Raw genomic sequence first — 24,425 nt, 5'->3', positions numbered from 1 at the left:
AACTGTAAGGGAGGCTGTTACGAGTCCGTAAGGAGGAGGCCAGGGCAACCACTGACCCTGGACATGGCCGTCACTTTATGAAATATAGTGACCAATTTGGAGGCCTCACATTTGTGTCTTGATAATGGATTCATTGTTACAGTCACGGACCTGCAATATACAGTACCTGTAATGAAGTTTTTTTTGGTTGGTGAAAGTGGTTTTCCGTGCACATGTGCCTTGTGATAGCAGGTGACCAGACCCGTTACCCCGCAGAGTGGTCGGCCCAGTACGGCCCAACCGTCTCTTTCATACAGAAAATATTATTGCATATTTTTAATGCAACAACATGGTTCCTTTTGTGTGACCTCCCTCTCTCACATCCCGCTGTAATTCCACTTCCTGACCTCACACGCCTCCTTGCCTCCATCTCATTGGTCCTTTCCCTCCAATGACCATTGCAGGTTCTAAACCTTAAACTGCTCCATCCATTCTTAACCTCCTCAAGCCCTACATCCTGGACAACACATTTTGCTGTTCGGCAACTCACTTTATTGTTAATGTGCTAGCCAAGTTTAGATCCACTGCCCGCACTTGTCATCATATAACATTATTAGCATTTTACACATTTAAATGGAATCAAGATGGCAGAAATGTTCAACAACTAGACAAAATAAAACTAACCCAAAACATGCTATCCATATTTTCTGAAAAAAAAACAATCTAAACATGTACAACAAAAGTCTCTTCCATTGCACTTTCATACATCTTCATCAGCAGTAATAATAACAGAAATAATAAATAGTAATAACAAAAATTCAATTATTCTAGAAAGCATATTCCAACACAAATGCAACACAAAGTCGCTCAGAATAAAGAGAGACACAGAGCAAAATCAAGATCACATCATGTTCAGTCCAGGACAGTGAAAATGGAACTTGGTCAAAGGACATTTGAATAGAAAGACAATTTCAGCTCACTCCTGACTGTTTGGGGTCACTTGTCCCAGTCCAATAACAAGTAGATTTAATCAAACGATATTACAACCTGTTTACAACTATAGGAAATAGTGAAGTATTTGGATCAGACCAACTACTTTCAACAGCACAAGCTGCTCTCAACGGAGTGTGATGAAGATATCATCAAAACTTAAAAAATAATATCTAAAACAGAGGTTACCAATTTTAAACCCACACATTTGTCGACCTTTATTTGTGAAAGAATGCTTGTAAATGAGTCAAATTTCAAAGAGAGACGTTTGAGTGGAGACGGCAGTCCGAGAGTAATCTAGTTAATAGAAGTCTGTAGGTGAATAAGGTGAGTAATAGACCAGCCGTATAATCCCATCATCACCTCCACACTTCCTGTGTTGGTCTGATTAACTGAAACTGCAGTCAACAATCACAGAGCTGCTGCCCTTTCATGAAGCGGAAAATGCATTCTTTTTGTTTTATTGAACATGTTGCTTTTTCCTCAACTTTTATGTGCCTTTTTTATTTTGTTTAAGGGGTTTGATTCCACCATAGAGTCCGTGTCGATTCTGTTCCATTGAGCTGTAATCTACTCTTTAGTCCACTGAGTCCAACATATGTGGGAAAATGGCAAAAAAGGGTTATGTATTTAGAAGAAACGTTGTTGGTAAAATACCCGACTGTGTTTTTGTTTAAAGGTACATAATTTAATTAAACATGTTCACTTCAACTGCAACTGACTGGACGAGCCGGTCATTCAACATCGGCTCATTAACCATCAACTATAGTCTTAGAAAACAAAACAAACAACATAAAAAAACAGAAAACCCTACTATTGATCCTCACCATTGCTTAAAGGGAACATAAATAAGACAAGTAGGATGTTCATTTTAAAAAAGTTTACTTTCGTTTCATGTGTCATACTGCGAATATGAAGGGTCTCACGTGAGCCTCAGGTTTTGTTGCTTTGATATAAATTTGACAAAAAGAAAAAAAAACCATTTCTTATCTGACTGTCATCATATTTGAATGATATAAATGAGGCAATGTTCACAGATTAAAAAGAGGTGAACCATACCCAAGATTCAAATATAGGTTTAATTGCCTGGTTTAAATCACACAAGTGCATAATAAAGGGAATATGCGTTGTAATAAAGCAAACATAAACCCATTACTCGCATAAAGTTAATTTCATCAGGTGCTTGTCATTACCCAGCAACGTTATCTGTGAGTTAATGATTTGTAATTTGTGATGCATTTTAATCTAAAAACAATATTTTCCTCTTAATGTTATTTAAAAACCATGAATGCATGCGATGCCATTTGATACCAATGACCTATATTTCCCTTCAATGATGTCACGTTATCTTCATTTAGCAAACCTTTTTTTTTTTTTACATTCTGGACGATTCTGTTTGTGGTATTGTCAGTCGACTTCTCCCTCCAACACGGTTACACAACCGCGTTATCAAGGTGGATTTTGCGAGGCAGGACAGCACAGTCAGTCACTTCACTAGCAACTATCTCTTCTCAACCGCTATGCCGAATTGTTGAAGCCAAATATGTCACACGTGTGCTGCTCGGTAATTCTGAGGACGTTACACGATTCTGACAACATGAGGATAGAAGCTCGCTACCCATTGGTCGCCTAGAGCTGTCACTCAAGTCCAGTGTCCACTCAGAAGCAGCATTGGATGGCGGGGCGGGTGCAGCGTCTGTGTACAGTAGAGTAAGAAACTCGGTGTTATTTCAGTTGGAACCCTTGAAAGAAAAGCTCGGGCTCATCGTGCGTGTTGCCTCTGCTGCTGATGAAAGGTGCGTACTTTGTATGTACATTATAATGTGCGTTTGACAGTTTTATGCTCCCGGTTATCACGCGACTGCTCCAGGAAGCTCCGACTAAGTCACCACTCAACTGATATAGATTCATTTCTTGCCGTGTGGGGCAACGCCATCAGTGTTTTGGGTGAAGTCTGCGTGTTCCGTGTGACCTTTGTCAAGCTCGCACTGTGGAGATGGAGTTAAATCGGGGTGGATGTTCGCGACAACTGGGCAGGTCGGAGGGACAGCACTTTGCAGACCGGGGGAGGGGAGGATTTAGCTGATGTGAGAATTCTCTCCCACCTCAAAGAAAGCGAAAGTGCTTTCTGGTGACAGAATATGTGCGACTGGCCGTGTCTGGGTGTCGTTGGAGAAAGCTGGGCGCCGTGTTGCCTGCCAGTCGTCGTTAACACTCATCATCTTGAGAAGTGTTGCGATTCGGTACCTTCGTCAATGTACACACAGTAGCCGCGGTCACTTCCGGTTTACGTTTCACCAACTACCATGGGTTTTTTAGTCAAATCGATCAATTAAACAGCATCTGTTGAAACGGTTCCAGAGTCGTTTACCTAAAATTATAATATTTAACGACAGATAATTGCTGCTTCAACAGTTGTCGCGGGTCGGCTTTTCAGCATGGACGGTCCTCGATCTTTGCAGTCAGATGATGGTCCTCAACCAGGACCAAAATGTCGCCCCGCTGAGGTCCATAGCCTTCTGTGTTGAAGAAGTGTGTTGCTTCTTAGCTTAACCATGCTAAATGGCGGGCTCTCTTCTTACTTTGCCTCAACTCAAATCCCCAATTTGATCCTCAAAATTGCAGAAATACTGACTTCCATGAGCTGCTGCTGAAAATTAGATTCAGGGGTGAAAAGTAACAGACAAGTGTTTTATTAAATGCTCCATTATCATAAATGTTTTGTCTTTTACAGACATGCTCAAAGACCCAAAAGAAGTTTTATGTTTTGCATAATGGCACTGTCAAACTGCACAACTGAGTAGGGCAATTTTAATGGACACTTACTCGTATTCGATCAGCTCTGCTGTTTGTTCTTTGCAGCTGTTGTTGACACTGCAGTGGACAGTACCCGTCAAAGTGAAGCAAAACCTGGTAACATCATCACAGACTCAGAAGACGGGCTGCTGTGGCAGGTGTCCTTTTTATCCGTACAATTCAATTTCAGCCTTCACTGCCCAGATTTATCAATGAACCATGGCTACTCTTGACCCTGTTTGTATCTATTGCTTCTGTGTTTCACCACATTTAAAGAGCACAAGAACAGTTAGTGTAGATGCTGTGAACAAAACTTCAACTGTTGGGTTGCGCTCCACTCACGATCAAAATGTTACCAACCAGTAGTTTACGTTAGCATTGGAAATATTTCTAATGAAATGTATAAATGTAGTCATACTCCATCAAATGGGGATCAATTCCAAGTGCAAAACAGCCATGATGAAGGACAGAGAATGTACGTTTAAAAAAAAAAAAGCTGGGATATAGGCCCAAAAAGATGTTTGTCTGTACTTTATGCATGAGTTCACTCGTCACTTGAGCACTCCCCCCCTGATGTTGAAGCTTATGGGTACAGATTCAAAACCTGTATTTCATTAGATGATTTTTTAAAATGAAGTCCCACCCCTAGGAACAACACATCCTCAAATGACAATCTCTTCACTAACAGTTGAATGACATTTGCGTTCCATCTGTGCTTGTAATTTGGAATGATGTCTAGTACAAGGCGCCACAGTTTCCAGTTCAATGTTAACATGTGTTGAGTTTTCAGAATGAAAAATAGAACTGCTAAAGGCTCATTTTCTTTAAGTTCTTTAACCCCAGTATGCTCATTGCCAAGTGGCTCAATTCTTCTTAATGTATATCATATCTAATTTGTCATATCCTAGACCTGTCACTCAGCAGAAAACTTGGGCTTTGCCCTCAGATGTCTGTCTGTCTACTTAAGTAGTAGCTCAAGCCCAAATTAGTTGAGATGCATAAGCATATATTTGGGTCATTATATATTCTAATTTTGATGAAAAAATATTTTAGTCTTGCAAGAAGATGCATCAAATATGATACATAGATTTTCCAGTTGTTCACCAAGTATTCTGCAGTATAAAATAAGTGGAACATTAATTAAAGTTTATTCAATTGTTGTTTTTCATCCTTGAATAATGTAGACTACTTGATCAATATCTGTGTCTTGCAGACGTATGTCTAATACTTTGAAAGTATTAGACATACGTCTGCCGTTCCGCACGTCTGAGTTGTTATCAACATCCATCACAACGACACTAGTATTGAAGGTAAATCTTTTATCGAAAGTGGTAGAATGCTTCTCTAATGATGTCTTGGTGTACCACTTCAGTTTTACACTGTGTTTTTGGGATGTTATTTTGTGTGTGTGAAAGCATTTATATACTTATTGACCAGAACAAGTGATCCTGGCGTCCCACTTTAGGGGAAACACAATGAACGTCAATAAAGGTTGTGCACAGTGATCAGTGATCATGATGCGCTAGGAAACCTTTGTGGCCAAGTTCTAAATGTTCTGGTGTCATCAGTACTTTGTTTGTTACCCAGTACGCAGCAAGGGTTATTGGTTTTTAGTGGTCTCATAGAAGGACTGTCCCTTGCTTCCAGGTTTTTAAATGATCACTGCGTTTTTGTTTATTTCCCCAGAAAGTCTGGCCTCCTCTTTAATCGTCCTAAAAATGATTGTATGGTAAATGATTGTTATATATTGGGTACATGGTTGTTCTATGAGGTACTGGGGACCTGTCCGCACCCTGGGATTTGAGGGTGTTTTCCTGAATGTATAATGTGATCTCACAGTTCAGTTCATTCACATGCTACCCAGGCATGAACATAACTCATTATTTATTACTGACTAATATATACTAATACTAATATGATATTGTTTTATCTAAAGAGAGTGTGCATATAGTAAATGTATCGAAAAAGAAAATGAAAAAAATAACTAATGTTTGCATACTTCAATCTAAAAAGTATTGCTATAATAATTTCTGAACGGAAACTGTATATTGTGATATCTTGATCTAATACTGTATGTATGAATCTTCTTTGTTTAGATAGCGTCATATATTTATTGTCGACTCACGGAGAAATAGTTATTCAAAGTCCACGCGTACATACGCACTGAAAATGGAGGTGCCGGTGTGGTACAGACTCTTATTTTGGTAAAGCAGGTTCCACTTCCGGTGAGCGCGCGCATATTGTCGTGGACTTTACGCTGCTGTGCCTAGCACTGCCAGTGCTGGACTGTTATGATGTGTCAATAAGTTAAAAAGGTAGTCGGTACCGACGATGAGAGCCCCCCCAGCGCGGTACTTGAACGGGACATTGGAGGTATGTTCACTGACTGTCGCTCTCGACGGGAAACTCGGGGTTTAATTGATTTATACGTCCAAACCGGGTCGCTGTTTTCTCAGTCAATCGCTTCATAAATGTGTTCCGATCGCTGCTGGGAGAAGTCCACCTCAGAGTTCGGTCCATCCCGGTCACCTCGGACATGTCAGTGAGCTGCGAGTCTCTCCGTTCTTGTCACTACTGTCCACATATTTCCTCACTTCGAGGTGAAGAGTCAAATAAAAGCAACTGTTCGTCAGTCAGCCGTTCGAGTCCCCCTCCTCGATTCCACCCGCATCCGTTCTACTGACGATGTTCGAGTCCGAACCGAGTGTTCCGAGGACTTGTATCCCCGATGTTGTCGACGCTGCATCGCACGTTAGAACCGTGACACGTCCAGTTAGCAATCGGACTGCTAAAGCTAACTAGCTACTTTTATTCCTAGTAACAGTGCGAGGAAATGGAGCCACCGCTCCGCAAACAGCGTCCACGGGCGCGTGTGTCCGCGCAGAAAATGTCCACTTTAATAAACCACTGTGCGTGTTGAGCTCACACTTCGACGACTGCGGAGTTTGACGCGAGTGGATATCCCACCGCCGTACGGACTGGACTTGTGGGGGTTTCTGCTTTAAACCCGACGCAAGATGGACTCTCGTTTGCCTTTCTCTCTTGTCAGAATCCTCATCGACATGTCGAGATGAAAACTAGCGTGCGGTGTGTTGACACAGTCGGTTGGGTGTTGTGCATGACATAATGGAGGCTGGGGTCATCAGACATCCCGAGGTTTACCTGCTTGACGAGACCTGCTCCTGTCACCCTGCAGGATGCTAGAGCTCCTGCAAGCCAGGTTTTTGGCCTACGTGTTTTGGTTTTGGCCACAAGGGCGGATGGGCTGCACCGTGGAAGTGATCAGTAAATCAGATGAGACAAAATGTCCCATCACCAAGCTGTTATCCCCCGTCACTCTTCCTCCTTCTCTCCCCGCAGCGCAGCTCATGACAGTGAACGCAGAGATGACTGAGAGCACTGTCTTGTATTTTATAGGTCATTGCATGACAAAGGCAGTGGCAGATTCATCTTCATCATCCAGCATTTCATCTCCATCTCCGTGCAGCATTTCCATACTTGTTTCCTCAGTAAGTACCTGTTCCCCACACCCACACCCACACACACATGCACGACCAGTGTGGACGACCATCATTGATCGCTCCAATGACTTTAACACAAGCAGCGACACAGTAGGAGATGGACAAAGCCATGAATAAAACGGTGCACATGCTCGTCTAGTAATGCCTGAACGTCAAAGTGAAACATGGATGCACACAAATGTATGACCTCTTCCATCGCCGCTGACTTCTTTTTGAGCTTCTATTTGCGCCGGCAGTTGTATGAGCTGCTCACTGACACCACCAGTGATGCTGTATTTTTGCTTTTATACGTCAATGGTGAGTATTTGTGCGGTAGCATTTATCAACATGCACTATTATTTACTGTATAAGCTACAAAATGTCAAAACGAGAGGTCTGAATTACATTTGCTTTTACTCTAAGATCGTGCAAATTAAACTAACTTTAGGTTGCCCGAAAAATGTTGACGATGTCTTAATATGAAACTTCAAAATGACAAATAAATACTGAGACAAACCTCAGATCTGGCGCTGATGAAAACCTCCTTGTCCACCCGGTGAAATGATTCTTAGATCCAGTAATTACTACGTGTGCGTTAGATGTTCTTCATATTGTAAAAGATTGGAACAGTGCGCTGTCTAGTGACGGTTTCCTGTGTAATTACAAGGCTTAATGGATTCTGAAATGTTCCCGGTGCTGGGTGTAGTGAGTGTCTGACTATAGGGTCTCATAGGGGAGCGATCGGACCCTGGTTTTCCTCTCCAATATTGACGTCATATTCTAGTTTCTGAAGTGAAAAGGAGAAGTTCCCTTATTCACCAAGGACACTACAGTGTAGAACAGTGTATGGTCCTCCATAAGGTCCTTTGAAGGACCTTAAAAGGCAGAGTCCTGCGCAAATGATAATGAACTTTTTTCCGCTACATATTGACAAAAAAGAAAAAAACTCCCCTATGCTGGGATTTTCCGAACGTAAGGATGTGAAATCCCAGCGTTACACGGTCAAAATCACAGGATGTATGCTCCTTAGGTGCTGGGGAGAACCATGACACCGTGTTAGTGACGACAGTGCAATGCCAGGTCTCTGGAAGTTTGCTATTCACCGTAATACTTATAATGTAAGCAGAGGTTTCGGGACAGCATGCTCAGTAATTGATCCTGAGTAGGGAAGCGGATGAAGAAACTCTCCTACTGTGCCACCGCTTGTCAGGCAGTTTACAATTTGATTCACTACTTTGTGAAGATGCCATGTGTAGTGAATGGCGATGCGACATAAATTACTTTTATTTACTAGTATGGCAATGTTTTGTAATGGGCAGGGAGATTTATCTTTATTAGGGAATCCTTAAATCTGTTGTATCTTAGTTGTCTTGAGACAAGAAAGACCAAATACACAGTGAAACAGGGGTCACACCCAATTGTCACTCAAAACACTATGCGGTCGTTTCTGACTGCAAAAATATGCCTGTTGTGCAAACCAACAACTGCATCAGCTGTGCGTGTGGCAGGTCACAGACGATCACACGAGTGCAGGATCTGGATGTGGCGCTCTTGAGTCCTGGTGGTAGCACACGGGCCTTATACATGTGGCTGGTTGAATGGCGGTCACCTAGTGACATTCCAGCATCCTGCATGCCGAGGGCACGCTGCCGCACAGCTGCAGGCATCTGTGGCATCTTGTTGACAGGACAAATGCACGTTTTTGCAGCAGCTTTTTATTGTCTAAGGAGTCGTCATGACATGCTGCTTGTGGAGCATGTCTGGAAGACACTTTTGGTTGACCCTCAGAGTTATTCCAAATAACAGCGCATTGCGATCACGGACAACAAAGAGAACAAACTCACTCATTCAGAGCATAAACCGTCTTGTAAATAATATTCTTACTGGGCAAAAACATCATGTTGGTTTTTCAACAGCAAGCATCAGAATTCTCAAACTACAAATTAAACCGTTTCAGGTTGCAACCAACGTAAGCTCATTTGCATTCTAGTTGCTCTCTGATGCTTAAAATAGAGCTAAACTCATCGAAGTTGCAATATGAGTTAAATAATTCCATCTCGTCCAACTAAAATTAATGAAAGTAAAATGGGTGTTTATGCTAGACTCCTTTTCTGTCTTATCAACACACAAACTGAGTCCTGTCAGGTAAAATTCCACCAGAAATCTCGTTCACTTCAATAGCGTTGACGTGCAATCGCTTTGATACGTTGTCTTTTGCAATTGTTGCACAAAATAGTTTTTGTTTGCAATTAATTTGAACATTCTTAGTGCCACACACTCAAAATGACTCTTATATTTCTGTTGGCATGTGGTGTGTTATTTGCTTATTTGGTAGTTAAACAAGAGCTGATCACAGCTACTGTGAAGATGAAGGGGTTGGACACCTTTTTCTGATCAACAACATGATCTTTGACTTTTTCAGTGACTGTTCTTTAGCGTATTATATTCAATTGTTCATCACTCTTGTATTTAGACCTTCAAGTATATTATGTTACATATCCATATTCATTGTGCTTCAAGATCTTGGCCAGATCCACGTGCTGACCAGTGAAGGTCTGTGGTGTTACAGCCGCAGTGGCACTTTGTGACAGGCTCTTGTGTTGTTTCAGGTGCAATAGTACCATGAAAGGTGGAGGAGGGGCCAAGGAACCACCTGTCGCAGGGGAGGTTGCTGTCAAGCGCCCTAAGCGCAAATGTCTACAGTGGCACCCCCTTCTCTCCAAAAAGACTCTGGACTTCTCAGAAGAAGAAGAGGAAGAGGATGAAGATGAGCTGGAGAAAGTAAGTAGGCTTGTTTAAGAGGGTTTCCAAGGGAAAAATCACTTGCTGAGAATATCGACTAAATGGTGTTGAGTAAATGAATAAATAAAAAAGTTATAAAAAGTGTCAACTTGAGAAGGCAATCTGTTATTTTCTTGTCCTCCGTGACGACTAGATTACGTCAATTTTTACTGTAAATAATCACATTTAAAAAATGTAATTGTAATCATTAACTATGACTATTTGTGATGTTGGGGAAAACATAAGCATTTTTATTCCTTATCTTTAAAAAACATACCTGGATCAGTGCAAAATAATATATATATATATATATATATATATATATATATATATATATATATATATATATATATATATATATATATATATATATATATAAAAGAATATGGTTGTAATTTTACTATTCTCCACCAATATTTCTCTGAAGTTTGAGCTTTTACTGTATGTGCAATGACATTCTTCTGTATTGCGGTGACGAAATTACTAGCATTCGAAAATATTTACGTTTGCATGCAGTTCCTGTGCTGTAGTAGCTTTTCTGCTTGTAGATACTCTTGGACACTGAATCAGCTGACGACAATTCAGTTAGAGAAGAAGAAAAACGAACACGTTCACGCAACAGTCAGAACAAAATAGTTATCCCCTGCTGCAAACAACATCAAAAAATTAAGTTAAAACAAAACTGAAAAGTGCTTAAATAAATAACCAAAATAAGTAAATACTTGTAAAATTCCAACTTGAGTGAACCGGATAGTAGTAGTAATCATAGCGGAAAAAAATCTAAAAATATCACAATGTTTGTTACGATTAATCTCAGCGACCACCAAACTGTTGGAGGCGTCCTCCTTCTTTGTGGCAGAAACCTTGGTAGAATCAGACTAAGGGCTGATTGAAATGATAGTATAATAGGGAAAAATTCAAACAATATTGATGGGCAAGAGCTGGGTGCATCTGTCTGTTGTTGTCCTGTCATTTCTCTTCATGAACATGGAGGGGGTCCTCACAAAGATATGATCCCATCTAAGTGAGAGAACAGTGAGCTGTGACAGTGGCACTTTCCCACACTGAATCATCAGATAGGCCCGGCATCCCTTAAAGATAGGAGCTTAGTCATACACTCGAGACTCACAGTTAAACTTGTGCTGTTGCCCTCATAGGTTTTACTGGGATGTTTGGAATGTGTGTTTTTAAGTTTTATTCCTACACCAAGTAATTGTAGTGCCATCAAGTTAAGTAAAATCACATGTTCATTTCTTTTTTGAGCGTTTTGTATTATTAGTTTGTGTTGCTGCAAATGGTGCAGGGACAGTGGTGACTCCTTGCGCGTGCTGTTGATGTATAGAATATATTGATGGAGGCTGAGCAATGTCTGATGTCCCCTCCCGTGTCAGTCTTTGCTTTCATGTGTGATTGAGCAAACTTCATTCCCAAACAAACGCACCACCTTGTGGTTAAGGTTGTGCAACAGTTGTTATTCTCCCCACTTAAGACTGCATCTTAGCCACCTTAGCTTCTTCTCAGAGGTAGAAAACCTTGTCATTTGTGACTGTCCCTCTCCGCAGCCGCTCTTCTGTGACCAGGACCAGATGTCACAGGTGCAGTGTAGTAGCGCCGTGGACGAGGAGGAGTCCACCGAGCAGCGCGCCCGTCGGCCAATGAATGCCTTCCTACTCTTCTGCAAGCGACACCGCTCCCTGGTGCGACAAGAACACCCTCGCTTGGACAACCGCGGGGCCACCAAGATCCTGGCCGACTGGTGGGCGGTGCTGGACCCCAAAGAGAAGCAGAAATACACTGACATGGCAAAGGAGGTGGGTTCCAGTCCTGCTGTGAATAGATTATTATGCCAGTGCGACTGCTCCCTGTGACTGCCTCTCATCACACTTGCATCATAAAAAGCCTAAAAAGTGACTTGTGTAATGTAAGAAAGAGAGGCAGGGCTGTCAGTAAATTAAAATGAAATGTTTTGTTTAATCATAGAGCAGGTTTAACTTGCGATTAATCGCAAATTAATCACACTTTTATTTGTCTATTCTACAGTCACAGTAAAGGAAAGTGAGTTGACACTGCTTTAGTGCAATTAAACAAGGTTAAAAATTGTAATCTACTGACAGCCCTAAAAAAAGTTAAGAAAGTGAAAAGTTATGTGTACAATAAAACAAGAAAAATAATAATAAAAGAGAAAAATATTTCTGAGCTAAAAACATTCAAATATAATGTCAACTGAGCACTGTAGGAACTGTTTCTATTCCTAAATTTTTAAATCATTGAAGTCATTTTATTTCTCTGAAGCACCATCACACGCAGGCGCGCAGACACGTTTGTATTGCCATCCCTGTGGGGACATTATGAAGTTTCTCATTGACATAATGCTTTCCCTAGCCTCTCCCCCTAAACCTAACCATCCAAAAGAAATGAGTAAGCTTAACTATGACTCCGAACCAAACTTAAACCAAATTATAATGACCCCGTTATTTTGAAGTTTTCATCCTCAAATAAGGTATGGACCTGTGGTGACCAGCAAAAGGTCCCCACGAAGACACACTCACACACCTCTGTAGCGCAAATATTGCCGTTAGTCCATTATCTGTGAATAAACTTAAACTGCTTTTATGCTGAGAGTCAACTGTAGCTGCTACACACAGTGATCATGTCCCTCTGACGGGTGAACTCTGGGATCTCTCCCTCTCTCTCGCTCACTCACTCACTCACTCTCTCTCTCTCAGCAGTTACATAGTTGATACATGTCACACTTGATACATGTCACACTTTTCAGAACACTGCACATTAAATGCATCTAAAACAAGGTGCAAATTAAAAGAAGAGGATCATGCTTGCTGTTGAACATTGAGTCATTTGCATTCCAGCTGGATCTGATCTTGTAACCTATTAACTTCTTGTTCCAGTACAAAGATGCCTTCATGAAGGCAAACCCTGGCTACAAATGGTGTCCCACCACCAGCAAACCAGTCAAGAGCCCCTCATGTCAAACCGTCAGCAACCAACGCAAAAAGTTCTGGTCTTTCTCCTCAAACTCATCTAGGGACACCGCCACTGCCAAAAAAATGCCCAAATCTGATAACAGGCCACAGTTGAACTTCGCCATGGCAGGTATGTCTCTTTAGATGAACTGCTCTCTGACTTGCTGGGTTTTGTCTGTAATGTCTATGATCCAATTTTAGATCCTACGAAGATGGGGGGCCTGAGCATGCTATTGCTAGCAGGAGAGCATGCCCTCACCAACAAGGAGGTAGGCCACACGCCTCTTAGTCTGGGGCTTTAATACAACTGTTTAAAATACATTTTCCTCCACAGATCCCTTCCAGCACTAAACCAAGTTTACCTGACGCAACTGGTGAAGCCAACTGCTTTCCAGATGATAAAGATGAGGTTTGTTCTCAAATCCCAAATCTGAAGAACTAGTTGCTAGTACCACTGTCAGAAGGTAGTGGGTGGCTTTAAGTGGGACATCCTGACTCATTTTTTTTTTTAAGTTTTAGAACGCACCTGACAGACAATTGTTGGGGTCAAAGGTTTGTTTACTTTGGTCAGAATAAATGCTTGGAACATTCGCTGTGTACCAGAAATCACACACCAATGCACACCTAATGTAATGAAATGTTAAAGTTCATTGAAATGTCTTCATCTGGGAGATTAATATGTATACTAAAAGCTAAAAAAGACAACTCTGAAATAGTTTATTCAACATTTATTAACAGCACGATAAAGCATTTCATGTCATCAATAGTGTCTGGCATCGCCTCAACTCTCATTAGAATAGGGCACCAAAAAATTGTGAAAGTTTATATCCAAAAATTCCCATGTCCTGTCTCTAAACCTGTGTTCATGCTTATTTTGTGACTAAGTGCGTATAGTTGCATTCACAAATATGGATCTTTCACTCTGGAAAAACATGGTCCTGGTGTTCAAGGTGACAACACATGACTTAAAGTTGTTCTTTAATGCTGTGTAAAATTGTAAAAAAAAACCCTCAAAATATGGTGCTCAGTCATGTGTGGGTTTGTTGTAAAATTGCGTCTGTGTGGACCTAAAACACGTAAATCATATATTTTTTCTTAAATTTATATCACAGATTTAAGTGGCAAAAAATAGATACTCTCTACAAAGCTTTTATCAGACAATTCAGACAAACTCATTTTTTTGAGGAGGAGGAGTGCGTGATGTTCTGCTGAAAGAACGTGGCCATATGTCTGGTCACTGAAGAAGCATGTTTGGATGTATTACACACAACAAATCCCAGTGCTGAATAGCAGGTTATTTTGTAGAATTCATTTTGTACTGGTATCATGTTACTTTAAGATGTGATTAGAATGACTTTTACAAATTTGTTTTGTCTTTGTTCCAGATGTTGTCTGGTACTATACCTAACCGAGTGCCTGACATCACTGAAAGCAGGGTCCCTGCACTCACTGAGGTATGGATTGTTTACACTGAACAAAAGCTAAACACTAAAACAAACTAGACAAATGATTGAAGTAAGGATGTGATCACTATTCTTTGAGTAACAGAAGCTCCTCTTGTGTGTCCACAGGCTTCTGAGGCACTTGAGGGGAAACCATGTGGACAGTCTGCCCTCTTCCAGCTCGCAGAGGTGAGACTGAGATTTTGCAGATCTTTAGTGAGGAAACACACTGATGTGTGTAGAGTAGCCCTGGACAATCAAACATTCAAAATAAAGGGAAGAAGCATCACATAGTAGTTAATTGAATTAGTTATTATTGTAAATAAATAATAGACACAATATGGGAAAACTTGATAAAACTGCATGCAAATTTGATTATAATTTTGAGATTGTCGATGTAAATGTGTGTAAAAATTACTATGGGAAAATTATTTTAAAGGCAATATGCTTTTACGTTATCATTTTATATAAAAAAAAATCAGTGAGCATGAGATATGACAAAGACAATGAGACAGGGAATATGAAAAAGCTTCATAGTTATAAGTAATGTATGTATTAATATATAGAGAGAAGGAAATTATAATACTAATATGTAGGTAGAAATTATTAACAATAACAAGCATGTTTTACATTCACAGTTTGACGCAAGTTTCACACCAGATGAAGTTTCTCTTTTGTCGTAAAACATTCATACCAAATACTTTTTATGCAGAACTGCTACAGGAACAGTAACATTTCAGGCCTCAACTAAACCACAGATCACGTTGTTGTTTAGGATGACAGCTTCCCATTTTGTTACAAATTGCTTTTTTTCAAGTTATAAATTGTTGGACCCTCTTTAAAATCTCCTTTTCTAATCTATGCGTGTGTGTGCGTCCAGATGTGTTTGGCGTCTGAAGCGGTGAAAATAGAATCCATGGAGAGTCCAGCTTCAGCCGTGCGGCTGCAAACTTCAATCCACGCTGAGACCCAGGAGAAGAAGGCAGCGGTGGACACGATTCCTTTTTCCACACACACTTTAGCACTTGCACCTTCGCTTCCCTCTTCTACCTCCGCACACACCTCTGCCCCACCTCCCAACAGCCAAAATGCATGTGTCAGAAAGAAGACCAAGAAGAAGGAGCCAACCGAACTCCCATGTCCAGCACAGAAGGTGAGCGAGTGTGAGCTTGCTGAGTCCAGTGTGGACAGCATCTTCAGCACCATCGAGGCAGTGGCCAAAGGAGCATGGAAGCATCCAGAGGAGAAGCTGCCGAAGACAATCCACAGCAGTCAAGGCACTGGAAACCCTTCTGTGAAAAAGAAAGTGAAGCCTAAAGTCAAACTTTCTGTCAAGGAAAAATCGGACGACCTCAGTGAGAAGTGTGAGCAGCTCCCCGTGTCTGATGTGGACATGGCTGCCAGCTGCCCCAAGACAGAACCAGAAGTAACAGCTGTCACAAGCATGGACGTGGAGGGCAGCGTGACAGAGGCCGACAATGTCACCTGGAGCTCCTCATCACCTCAGAGGGATGAGGACAAAGAGAAGGAGAAGCCAAGTGAATTGGAAAGCCAAGTGGAGAGTCGAGCATCCAGGAAATCTGAGCGGAGCTGCAAAGGGGCTTTGTACAAGACCCTGGTGTCTGAAGGGATGCTGACTTCACTCAGAGCCAATATTGACCGAGGTATTTCCCCTCCTGCTCTGACTTAAGTACAACGTGTGATGTAGACTTTCAACTTTGTCACCTGCCAATCATTGAGCATTGATTTCAATGGAGAGTTTCTGGCAGCCTTGTTCAATTCGTGATGTGTTTATCTACGATGCTGTGCTTGTGTGGCTGAGTACGTGTTGTAAGCTAGGAACACATCAGCACTGTAGCTCAGACATCAAAAGAGAGAAGTAATTAGATTTGCTAGACAATGTCAGGATCATATCCACCAATAATGTCAGGAGGAAAAATACAGGTAGAAAATACAGAATGAAAAAGTGTCTTAAATTTTCTTACATGTTGTCATGAAATTTTATAAAATGGGGAGAAAAGTCTGAACAAGTGTTATTGCACCTCGTAGTTGTGATAAGGGCCAACCTGCTATGTTCATGTTTAGGGAAGTGGTGGAACATAAATGATCATCTATTTGCTTTGCTCCCACATATTACAGCCTGTTCCACTGTGGTTAGTTAGCTACAGTTACTCTTGGGGTTATTAAATTTAATGTACATTCAACCAAATAGATAAATAGGACTTTATTGATCCCCTAAATAGAAAGTAAGGTCATGACATGAACTGTCTATTTTGTCTTTACAGGGAAAAGAGGCGCCTTCCGTGGTTCTGATAATGATGCAAACTGGAGTGATGACAGCTGGACCTTCTCTCAGATGGGACCTAACAACCCCAAGAAGCTAAAGAAGTCCAAGTCCAAAGATGAGTCTTCACAGGGGTGAGTGCAAATTTATCACATGCTCTCTTTCTCACCTGTTGTGCAGGCGGCAGCTACGCCCCGCCCCCGAACACAAACAGTAGTGTCAGTCAAACAAGAGTTGAGGGAGGGGGAGGGAGTTTGTTATTAACTTGGGAAAGATGGCGTCAATCGTGACCAAATCGATTTCATGATATTAGAAAATGGGCGTCATCCATGTTACCATGCTCTGCAGCACATTTCCTCCTTTATGTCTAGCAATGTATAAAAGTCACTTGGTTGGTTGTCAGACAACGGTTCAGATGAAGCTTAACTAGATATGTTCACATCAGTGTAGATCAGTGCAATAAGTTTTATGAGGAAAATCGCATATGATTTTTTTTTACAGAAAAGGTCAGGCACATTTATCTTTTGTTTTCAATTTTTAGTTTTTGTTGCCAGGCCATCTCATGATGTATGATTTTTGTTGTTGTTGTTGTTATTCCTTAATCTCTGTAGTGCGTGGCCTCAAAACATTAAGTGGTTTGCCCGTTGTTCCATTTGCTATTTATATTTTCTTTATTATTTATTTTTCATCATTTTACTATTCAATGAGCTTTGACAAAAACAAATTCTCTAAGTAGTGAATCGTCATTTTGAAGGTCCATACCTGTCTGCATATAATTTTTTAGAAGCGATCCATCTTTTTTCAGGAACAAGGAATTGCTTGAAAAAAAACTTTCCAAAAAAGAAAATTTCCAAAAGGTTACACTACAATATGGACGGATGGCAGCATGTCTTAATTTTCAGGTGGAACATAAGCAGCTACGTGTTGATATCATTTTAATAATTCAAATTAAATTTTATTTTTCTGTTAAATTTTAACATTATTAATCCCCTAAGGATCAAAATCGTGAGACAGAAATGCAAATAAAGAACAAAGCTGTTGAAGTCTAATCAAACAAATATATTTTACTTATTTGTATTGAAAGGATTAAGCCAGTGTCCTCAAACAAAAGCAGTCATCCAGCACTGTTTTATTCATTGATTATTTATGCAGTCTGAGCCCTAAGAACTCAAATATCCTCTCCATCAGCCTCGGAAAACTGGAGGAGGAGTTTGAGAAGAAGTTCAACAGCCTGCCACAGTACAGCCCCATTACATTTGACAAGAAGGGGCCTGTCGTCTCCAGAAAGAGGAAGACTGATGGGACTTCCAGCCAGGAGGATGGTCCCAAAACAAAAGGTGAGTCTGCACTGTTACTGGCCTGAAGAAACTGTGTGTCTCATCACCTCATTCATGCACTTCGATGTCCAGTATTCTCTCCATAACATAGCATTTCCATGTTTTCTTTCCTTTATTTTTTGCAGTATCATCGCCATCTCCATCACAGAAAAAGGCTTCATTCCACAAGATTGTTAGGAAGCACAAACAGGCAAAGAAGAAATCATGTAAGGAAAAGGCTGTCTGACTCACGTGATAATGTTTTGCATTAACAGTCACTGAGAGGTGGCCAGCTTTTCCAGTAGAATGTAACAGAACAACAATGGTGTGCAGATACATCAACATCATCACAAGAAGGGCAATACAACAAAAGTGTAGAGCATTTATATGAATTCTAAAGCAACACATCAAACCAACCAAAACTTCAGCACAATCAGCACAACTAGATAATAATTCACAATATATTGTGATCTGCAGCATGATATTTGTTATCTTAGTATAGTACATATATAGTACAGTGTATAGTGTATATATATATATCACAAACATAGTGAAATACAGTCGCACGTCTCCTGCAAACCTGGTGCATCATTAAAGACTGTACTTGGACACTACACTGCACAGCAGTTTCACAGCATGATGTGGGTCAGGACAACACTTGTACAGCAGCAATAGCAGGTAATGACCACACAGACAGTAAACAGCAGAGCAACAACAGATGAGCTGAACACAATAATGGAGATCAAGCAGCACAAAAGCAGCAAGCTGCAAAATAACAGCGTGACAACAGTGTCCTGCAGCACTAGAGTGTACCGACTACAGTGTTTCATCCGAGGCAGTGATTTCATCCTAGGGCGGCCATCTAACCAGCCATTTTCCCTCACAGGCGGGGGTCAGGGAGATTTCCCAATGTTGGTGTCAGCATCAAAAGCCAAATCATGTGCCCCAATAACCACAACGTGCCCAGATGTCCCGGGCACCACTAGCATGGAGATGCTAGTGGGCAGCCAGAAGAGGAAGGCCAGGAGGACTAAGATCACACACTTGGTGCGGACAGCAGATGGCAGTGTGTCTCCAGCAGAGGGTGAGTGTGCAGTGCACGAGGGGGTTCTTCAGAGTTGATGTGGACATCTTGGTTTCCTGTGTTCCACAGAAGAAAAAATGAGGGACCTGAACCAGGAACAGGAGAAGAAGCCATTATTACAACCTAACTTATGCAATGACAAAGGGTGCTATGGTGGTTCGAAAGAAGAAGAAGAGGAGGAGGAGGGAGATAAGTGTGAGGTGCCAGAGGAGCTGCCTGCTTTCTTCAGCTTGACTGCTCTAGCTGAGGTTGCTGCCATGGAGAACGCTCACAGGTAAACACCGTCTTCACTTTTATTTGATCACATTTATCTTGTTTGCCCATTGTTCTTTTAAGTGTATTAAGTTGGTGGTCACTGCTTCCGTCGCAGGGGCCAGAGGGGCTTGGCTGAGAGTCAGACAAAAGATCTGGCCCAAACTCCAGTCCTCATCTCTTGTGCTGATCAGTAAGGCTGTTGCTGGTGCCAGAAAAACCACTACACACACACAGACACACACAGACAGCGGAGCTCTGAACACCACTCTGATCAGGAATCCATCCCCGTGTGTGGTGAGGTGGTTCATCAAGAGACCTTCTCCTCTCCTGCGCCACAGTATCTCAGTGTTCCCCCAAAAGCCTTCCTTCGGATTTAGGCAGGATGCCTTTCTGGAACTGCTCTCTCCCTTTTAGATGCACGGCGGAGGAACCCGTCTCTCTGCCAGTGCACCCTGATGAAGATGATTGTCATGTGTTTTATGTCCGATCGCGAACATTTTGAAAGGCTAGTCTTGCATCGTTACGTAGAGATAAGAATCAACACTGCGTTAGTTTTCTACAGCTTCTTACCTCACACTGGCCTCCTGAAAGAGCACCCACCTCTGCTAGAATACCTCTGTGTTGCCTACCACTCCCTCCAGCTTCAACCCAAAATGACTTGAACCAGGGTAAATGTTCTGATGGATAGTTATTTTTGCTCCTTGTGGGCCAATGTACACTAACCAGGTGTACTGAAACTATGAAGAGACCACGATATTTGGCAGTCATGTCCTGGACTTGCTGTCAAACAAAATGTAGTAGCGTTGAGTACTAACATTAGACTGAATGTGTTGGAGTAGATGACTAGAGTCAAGGGCACTTGTCTGTCCTGTTAATACTTTATTAGTAGCTTTACAGTGTCCCTGAACGCTCCGTGGCTCATTGTAAAAACGGCTTCTTGTGTGAAAGTGATTCCAGTATAGCCTTAACCCTCCCCCCATGTCACGACCAACCTCTTGTTCAGTGCACGCCATCACAGTCCTGCAGTCGACACGAGCGTTTATAGGTTGTTTTCACACAGATTAATTCGGACATGGGCAGGAAGATAAAACGTAGGTGGGCAAGGCAATGCTGGCTTACAGGATGAAATCACGTCATGATGTCATGAACTCCAGAAATAGTTCTGGTTTACAAGCTAGCTGAGGGTGAACATTGTTGTTCACATGGAGCTTGGAGCCAAACCCAGCTGTCAGGTTAGAAGTGGTGGTCACCCTGGAAAGGTGGCTTTGCAGGGATCAAAGACAATCACTTAAACAGTCACCAATATATATATCTGTCCATCTATAGATGGATAGATAGATACACAGTATATGTATTTGCTAGTCACTAGCCCATCAAAATGTTATATATGTATATACTTGCTGTAGGGCCTGGTGATGCTAGATTGCCCTCCTTCACCCTCTAGGTGACGACTCTTTCATCCCGCTGTTGTTCTCTCTTCTGCGCCTCCCATCGCACTAGCTGCTGGTAATTACCGATAATGGTGTGCAGCTTTCATGCTATGAGGCAGTTGCTTTCACGCCCCCTTATCCAAAGCAACCCCTCACATTCTTGCTCCCCGCCTTCCGTCTTAGATTCTGACTTAGAAATTCACTTTAGCAATGTTGACTAGAGTTCAGTTCCCAGCAATAGGCCTCAAAGATACTCACTTGGGTCTGTTGGATGTGGCCCTAACGGATGTGACGCTCCCTGTGAGAGTCAAATCTTAAAAATGTGCCTTTTAAATTCATTCAATTCGAACCGTATTGATCCGATCATGACGGCTCTTGTTGGTACCTCCAGCATGTCTGATTTAAATAGCAACATCTTGGTGACTGTGTTTTGGTAAAGAGATCCGGCACGAGTCTCTTTCTCTGTGCCCTGTGAAGGACCTGTCCAGAATGTCCTCTGTGTCATGGAAAGCTGGGATTGGCTGAGTATCCTACTGCTACATCTTAAACTGTAGATGACTGATGATTTATCAGTCTGGAATTCTGGAATCCAGCTAGGCTTGGCTGACAATTCCACCAGCTCCTGGCTTTTACTGTTATGAAGTAGATGTCATCTTTGTATATTTTTATGGACTTATATAGTGAAAAACAGTTTTAAAATACCCCTTTCTTCATCAGTGTGAAGCAGCCTTTGGCCACAGTGGGGATTTTCTTCCCATTCACTCTTTGGGTAATAACTTAATGACATTTATTTGTTGCTAGATGCACAGGTTGGTTTGTGTCGAACTTCCTGCCCGGCGACTGCAGTGACTTGCCAATAACCTGGAGTGAAATGCAGTTTGTTGTCAATACTTGATCTTCCTATAGTTTGCATAGCAGCTAGAAGAGTTTATTCCTCATGTGCAAATCCTTTTCTGGTTGTGGTGCAGCTGATGTATTTAATGTGAACACGGCATTAAGTTGTAGCTTTCATCCATCAGTAAGAAATTTGCCTGCTCTTGACACTGTTCACACAAACACACACACACACACACACAAAGGTCGTTCAAAAGTGTCTTCGATCTCCTCAATTCGTGGCTAAAGACACATGAGGAAGCAAAAATGTCCAAACAAATATATCAGGAGTTTATTGATTTTTATTTTATTTTGTCTCATAAAATGAGAAGATTAAAGTAAAATGTATGCAAAGTGAATTAACTCGACCAGGCTTTGCCGGTGAACCTCTGAGTGAATGGAAACAAGGCATTTAGTGTCCCGCTGTTAGCGCTCTCCGCCTTTTGAGATTTTATTGCAAAAATTATGAATTTAGGTCACTTGTCTTCAATGTTTTATTGAAATGTTAAGATGTTTTGTTCTTCTTTTGACTTCTTTGTTGGTCGGAATCATTCCATCTGTGTGCGTCGGCTTTGACTCTATTCAGGCTCGGTTGTCTTCCCAGAAGTTAGAAAGAGTTCCTCTGAGAGGCAGACACTCTCCAGCAATACCCACGCCTCCTTCACCCTCAGCTTCTGTGAACCCGACTTGTGTGGTCCTTTTTTTTTGGATTGTGAGAACTTTAATTCCTTGACGTGACTCTTCCCAAGATCCCAAGACTGTTGAATCACATTCTATACTGCGAGTTGCTAGATATGTGTCACTTTGGTTTAGATGCTTTTTACGCTAAGTTAGAGAAATGTGATATTTGCATTCTTGAATCCACTGAAAGTTGGGCTGTGTGTGCAAAGAACCCAGTACAAATCTACTTTAAATGTGTCCTTTAAAATCTAACAAATGAATAGAACAGATATTAAAGCACAACATGCTTTATTCTTATAATATATAATATTTATGGATCTTAATTTTGAGTTCCAATAAGGGAGCTGTATCGTTCTTCCTCAAAGACAGCGTCTTCCCCTGAATAAAAGTTTAAAATGTATCATAACAAACCGGCATATTGACGTTTGCCAAAGAAAATAAAGTGAAAAGCTTAAATTAAATTTCTTTTTTTTGTTCAATTAATGTGTTATTTTTGGAGAAAATGATCATAACTGCTGCACTGCATTTATTAGGTGTGTAAGTCTTCAGGTAAAAAAAAGTCAGCACAATTCATCTTCCGTGGGATTTGCCCGCTATTTGAACCCATAGTTTGAATAATGTACAACAAAACAGTGCCGCTCAATGCCTCTTTTAATACACAGTATGTGCACCTTATGACCCAAACCAAAATACTCATGGTTTTTGAAACAAATCTCTAGTATGCATTTGAATAATAATAATTACCTTTGTTTCAGAGTTCCGTAAATGCACACAGATATAGATAAGAACAGCCATAATATGTCAGTTTCCCAGTCTCACTTTTTCTATGTAGAAAATGCTTCGATAAGGTTTGAAGATCCTCTATAAAGACTAAAACCCTTTTGTGCTAGTACTGTCTTCTTGAATGTAATCATTTTGTACCTGTATTTTTCTAACTCAGTCTTGATTGTACTCCGTATGCTATGATGGTATACTGTTCCTAGTAACAGCCCACACTTCCTACAACCAGGCTGGGAACTCATCGAGTGTGTGGATGTTGAACTTCACCACTTCATGTTTGACTGATGGCCGAGAGACTCTTGAATTTTGGAGTGCGATAGCTAACCCTGCAATTTCCTTTTCCTATTGCAGTACAAGTGAACGTCTATTTAGACAACATGGACATTTATTGTTATTATTATTATTACTGTTTATTTTCTCTAGGTTTAGTCAATGAAGTAACGTGAATATGCATCCATTATAGATGAACATGTATACTCAAGATCACCATCCCTTTATTGGAATGTAGATCCGGTTTTCTTGCTCTGGTAAAGAAGTGGTGATGTAAATCTCACTCTCTTTAATTCTCGTGTTTGCTTTTCCTCTGAGAGATGTTTTTCATGTTCTCCACTTGTTGTAAAATGCAGCCTTGCCTTACCCTGCCCATCACCACACAACTCGTATGTCATGACACTGTTTGCTGATGCAACTGTTCCTTTTACACTTTCTGCTGACACGACTATAACTTGTTGAACACCTATTAAAATGACGTCTATTACCAGTGTGTTTCATGGTCTTTTTTTATTTTTTTTACTCGGTGCATGCCGATCATGGATGTGGGACATGACATCATGGAGAAATTGGCTGTAGAAGGAGGGTGAATTCCTGCCGGATCACCGGATGGGAAATGCCTGGAGAAGCCTGTAGTTCATACATCGCTCCTTGTGCTCTGATCGAGGTGGTAGATCCCTAACACCGAACCAGAACAGGAATACTCGAGTTGAGTTACGGAAATTGACCTCTTATCCAGAACAGTGTCTCCTGTTCCTTTTTAATGGCAAATGCACTGTAACATAAATGTGCACCCCTACGCAGGATTGGTAACTAGATTGGGGTACAGTACATGCAAGTAAAGACCTTTATCAAGAATCTTTATATTTTGCATCCGCTTAAACAAACACTCGTCTCGATACTTGAATATAAATGCCATTCTTTATGCATGTACTATTTCCGGTTTCAATAACATCTTATATTTGTGACACAATTTCGTGAGT

At 41.2% G+C, this 24,425-nt stretch overlaps 1 protein-coding gene across 6 annotated transcripts; it reads left to right on the top strand.

Moving 5' to 3' along the window:
- Positions 1–2,632: 2,632 nt before the first annotated feature.
- LOC128748860 (HMG box transcription factor BBX) lies at positions 2,633–23,926 on the top strand. Of its 6 annotated transcripts, none has more exons than XM_053847890.1 (16): positions 2,646–2,765; positions 7,183–7,274; positions 9,875–10,046; positions 11,609–11,857; positions 12,953–13,157; positions 13,229–13,296; positions 13,362–13,436; positions 14,413–14,481; positions 14,599–14,658; positions 15,350–16,133; positions 16,755–16,887; positions 17,942–18,090; positions 18,216–18,296; positions 18,956–19,153; positions 19,223–19,427; positions 19,524–23,926. In XM_053847890.1, exons 3-16 carry the CDS (start codon positions 9,888–9,890, stop codon positions 19,600–19,602), a joined length of 2,514 nt encoding a protein of 837 aa, XP_053703865.1. In that variant the 5' UTR covers positions 2,646–2,765; positions 7,183–7,274; positions 9,875–9,887; the 3' UTR covers positions 19,603–23,926. The 6 variants fall into 6 exon arrangements, with proteins under 6 accessions (XP_053703869.1, XP_053703865.1, XP_053703866.1 ...); XM_053847891.1 differs by lacking the exon at positions 2,646–2,765 and adding an exon at positions 3,856–3,923; XM_053847889.1 differs by lacking the exon at positions 2,646–2,765 and adding an exon at positions 6,001–6,138.
- Positions 23,927–24,425: the final 499 nt, after the last annotated feature.

This window comes from Synchiropus splendidus, chromosome 17 (assembly GCF_027744825.2).
Source record: "Synchiropus splendidus isolate RoL2022-P1 chromosome 17, RoL_Sspl_1.0, whole genome shotgun sequence".
NCBI lineage: Eukaryota > Metazoa > Chordata > Actinopteri > Syngnathiformes > Callionymidae > Synchiropus > Synchiropus splendidus.
Note: the sequence above shows the minus strand (reverse complement) of the source record. Positions and strands in the feature narration are given on the sequence as shown.

What these genes read in the sequence shown, in the direction of transcription:
- LOC128748860 (XM_053847894.1), top strand. Translation starts at nt 9,888, where the DNA reads ATGAAAGGTGGAGGAGGGGCCAAGGAACCACCTGTCGCAGGGGAGGTT. An exon ending in GGGTCCCTGCACTCACTGAG is followed by an intron (nt 14,482 to 14,598) that starts GTATGGATTGTT and finishes GTGTGTCCACAG; the next exon opens with GCTTCTGAGGCACTTGAGGG. An exon ending in GGATGGTCCCAAAACAAAAG is followed by an intron (nt 18,091 to 18,215) that starts GTGAGTCTGCAC and finishes TATTTTTTGCAG; the next exon opens with TATCATCGCCATCTCCATCA.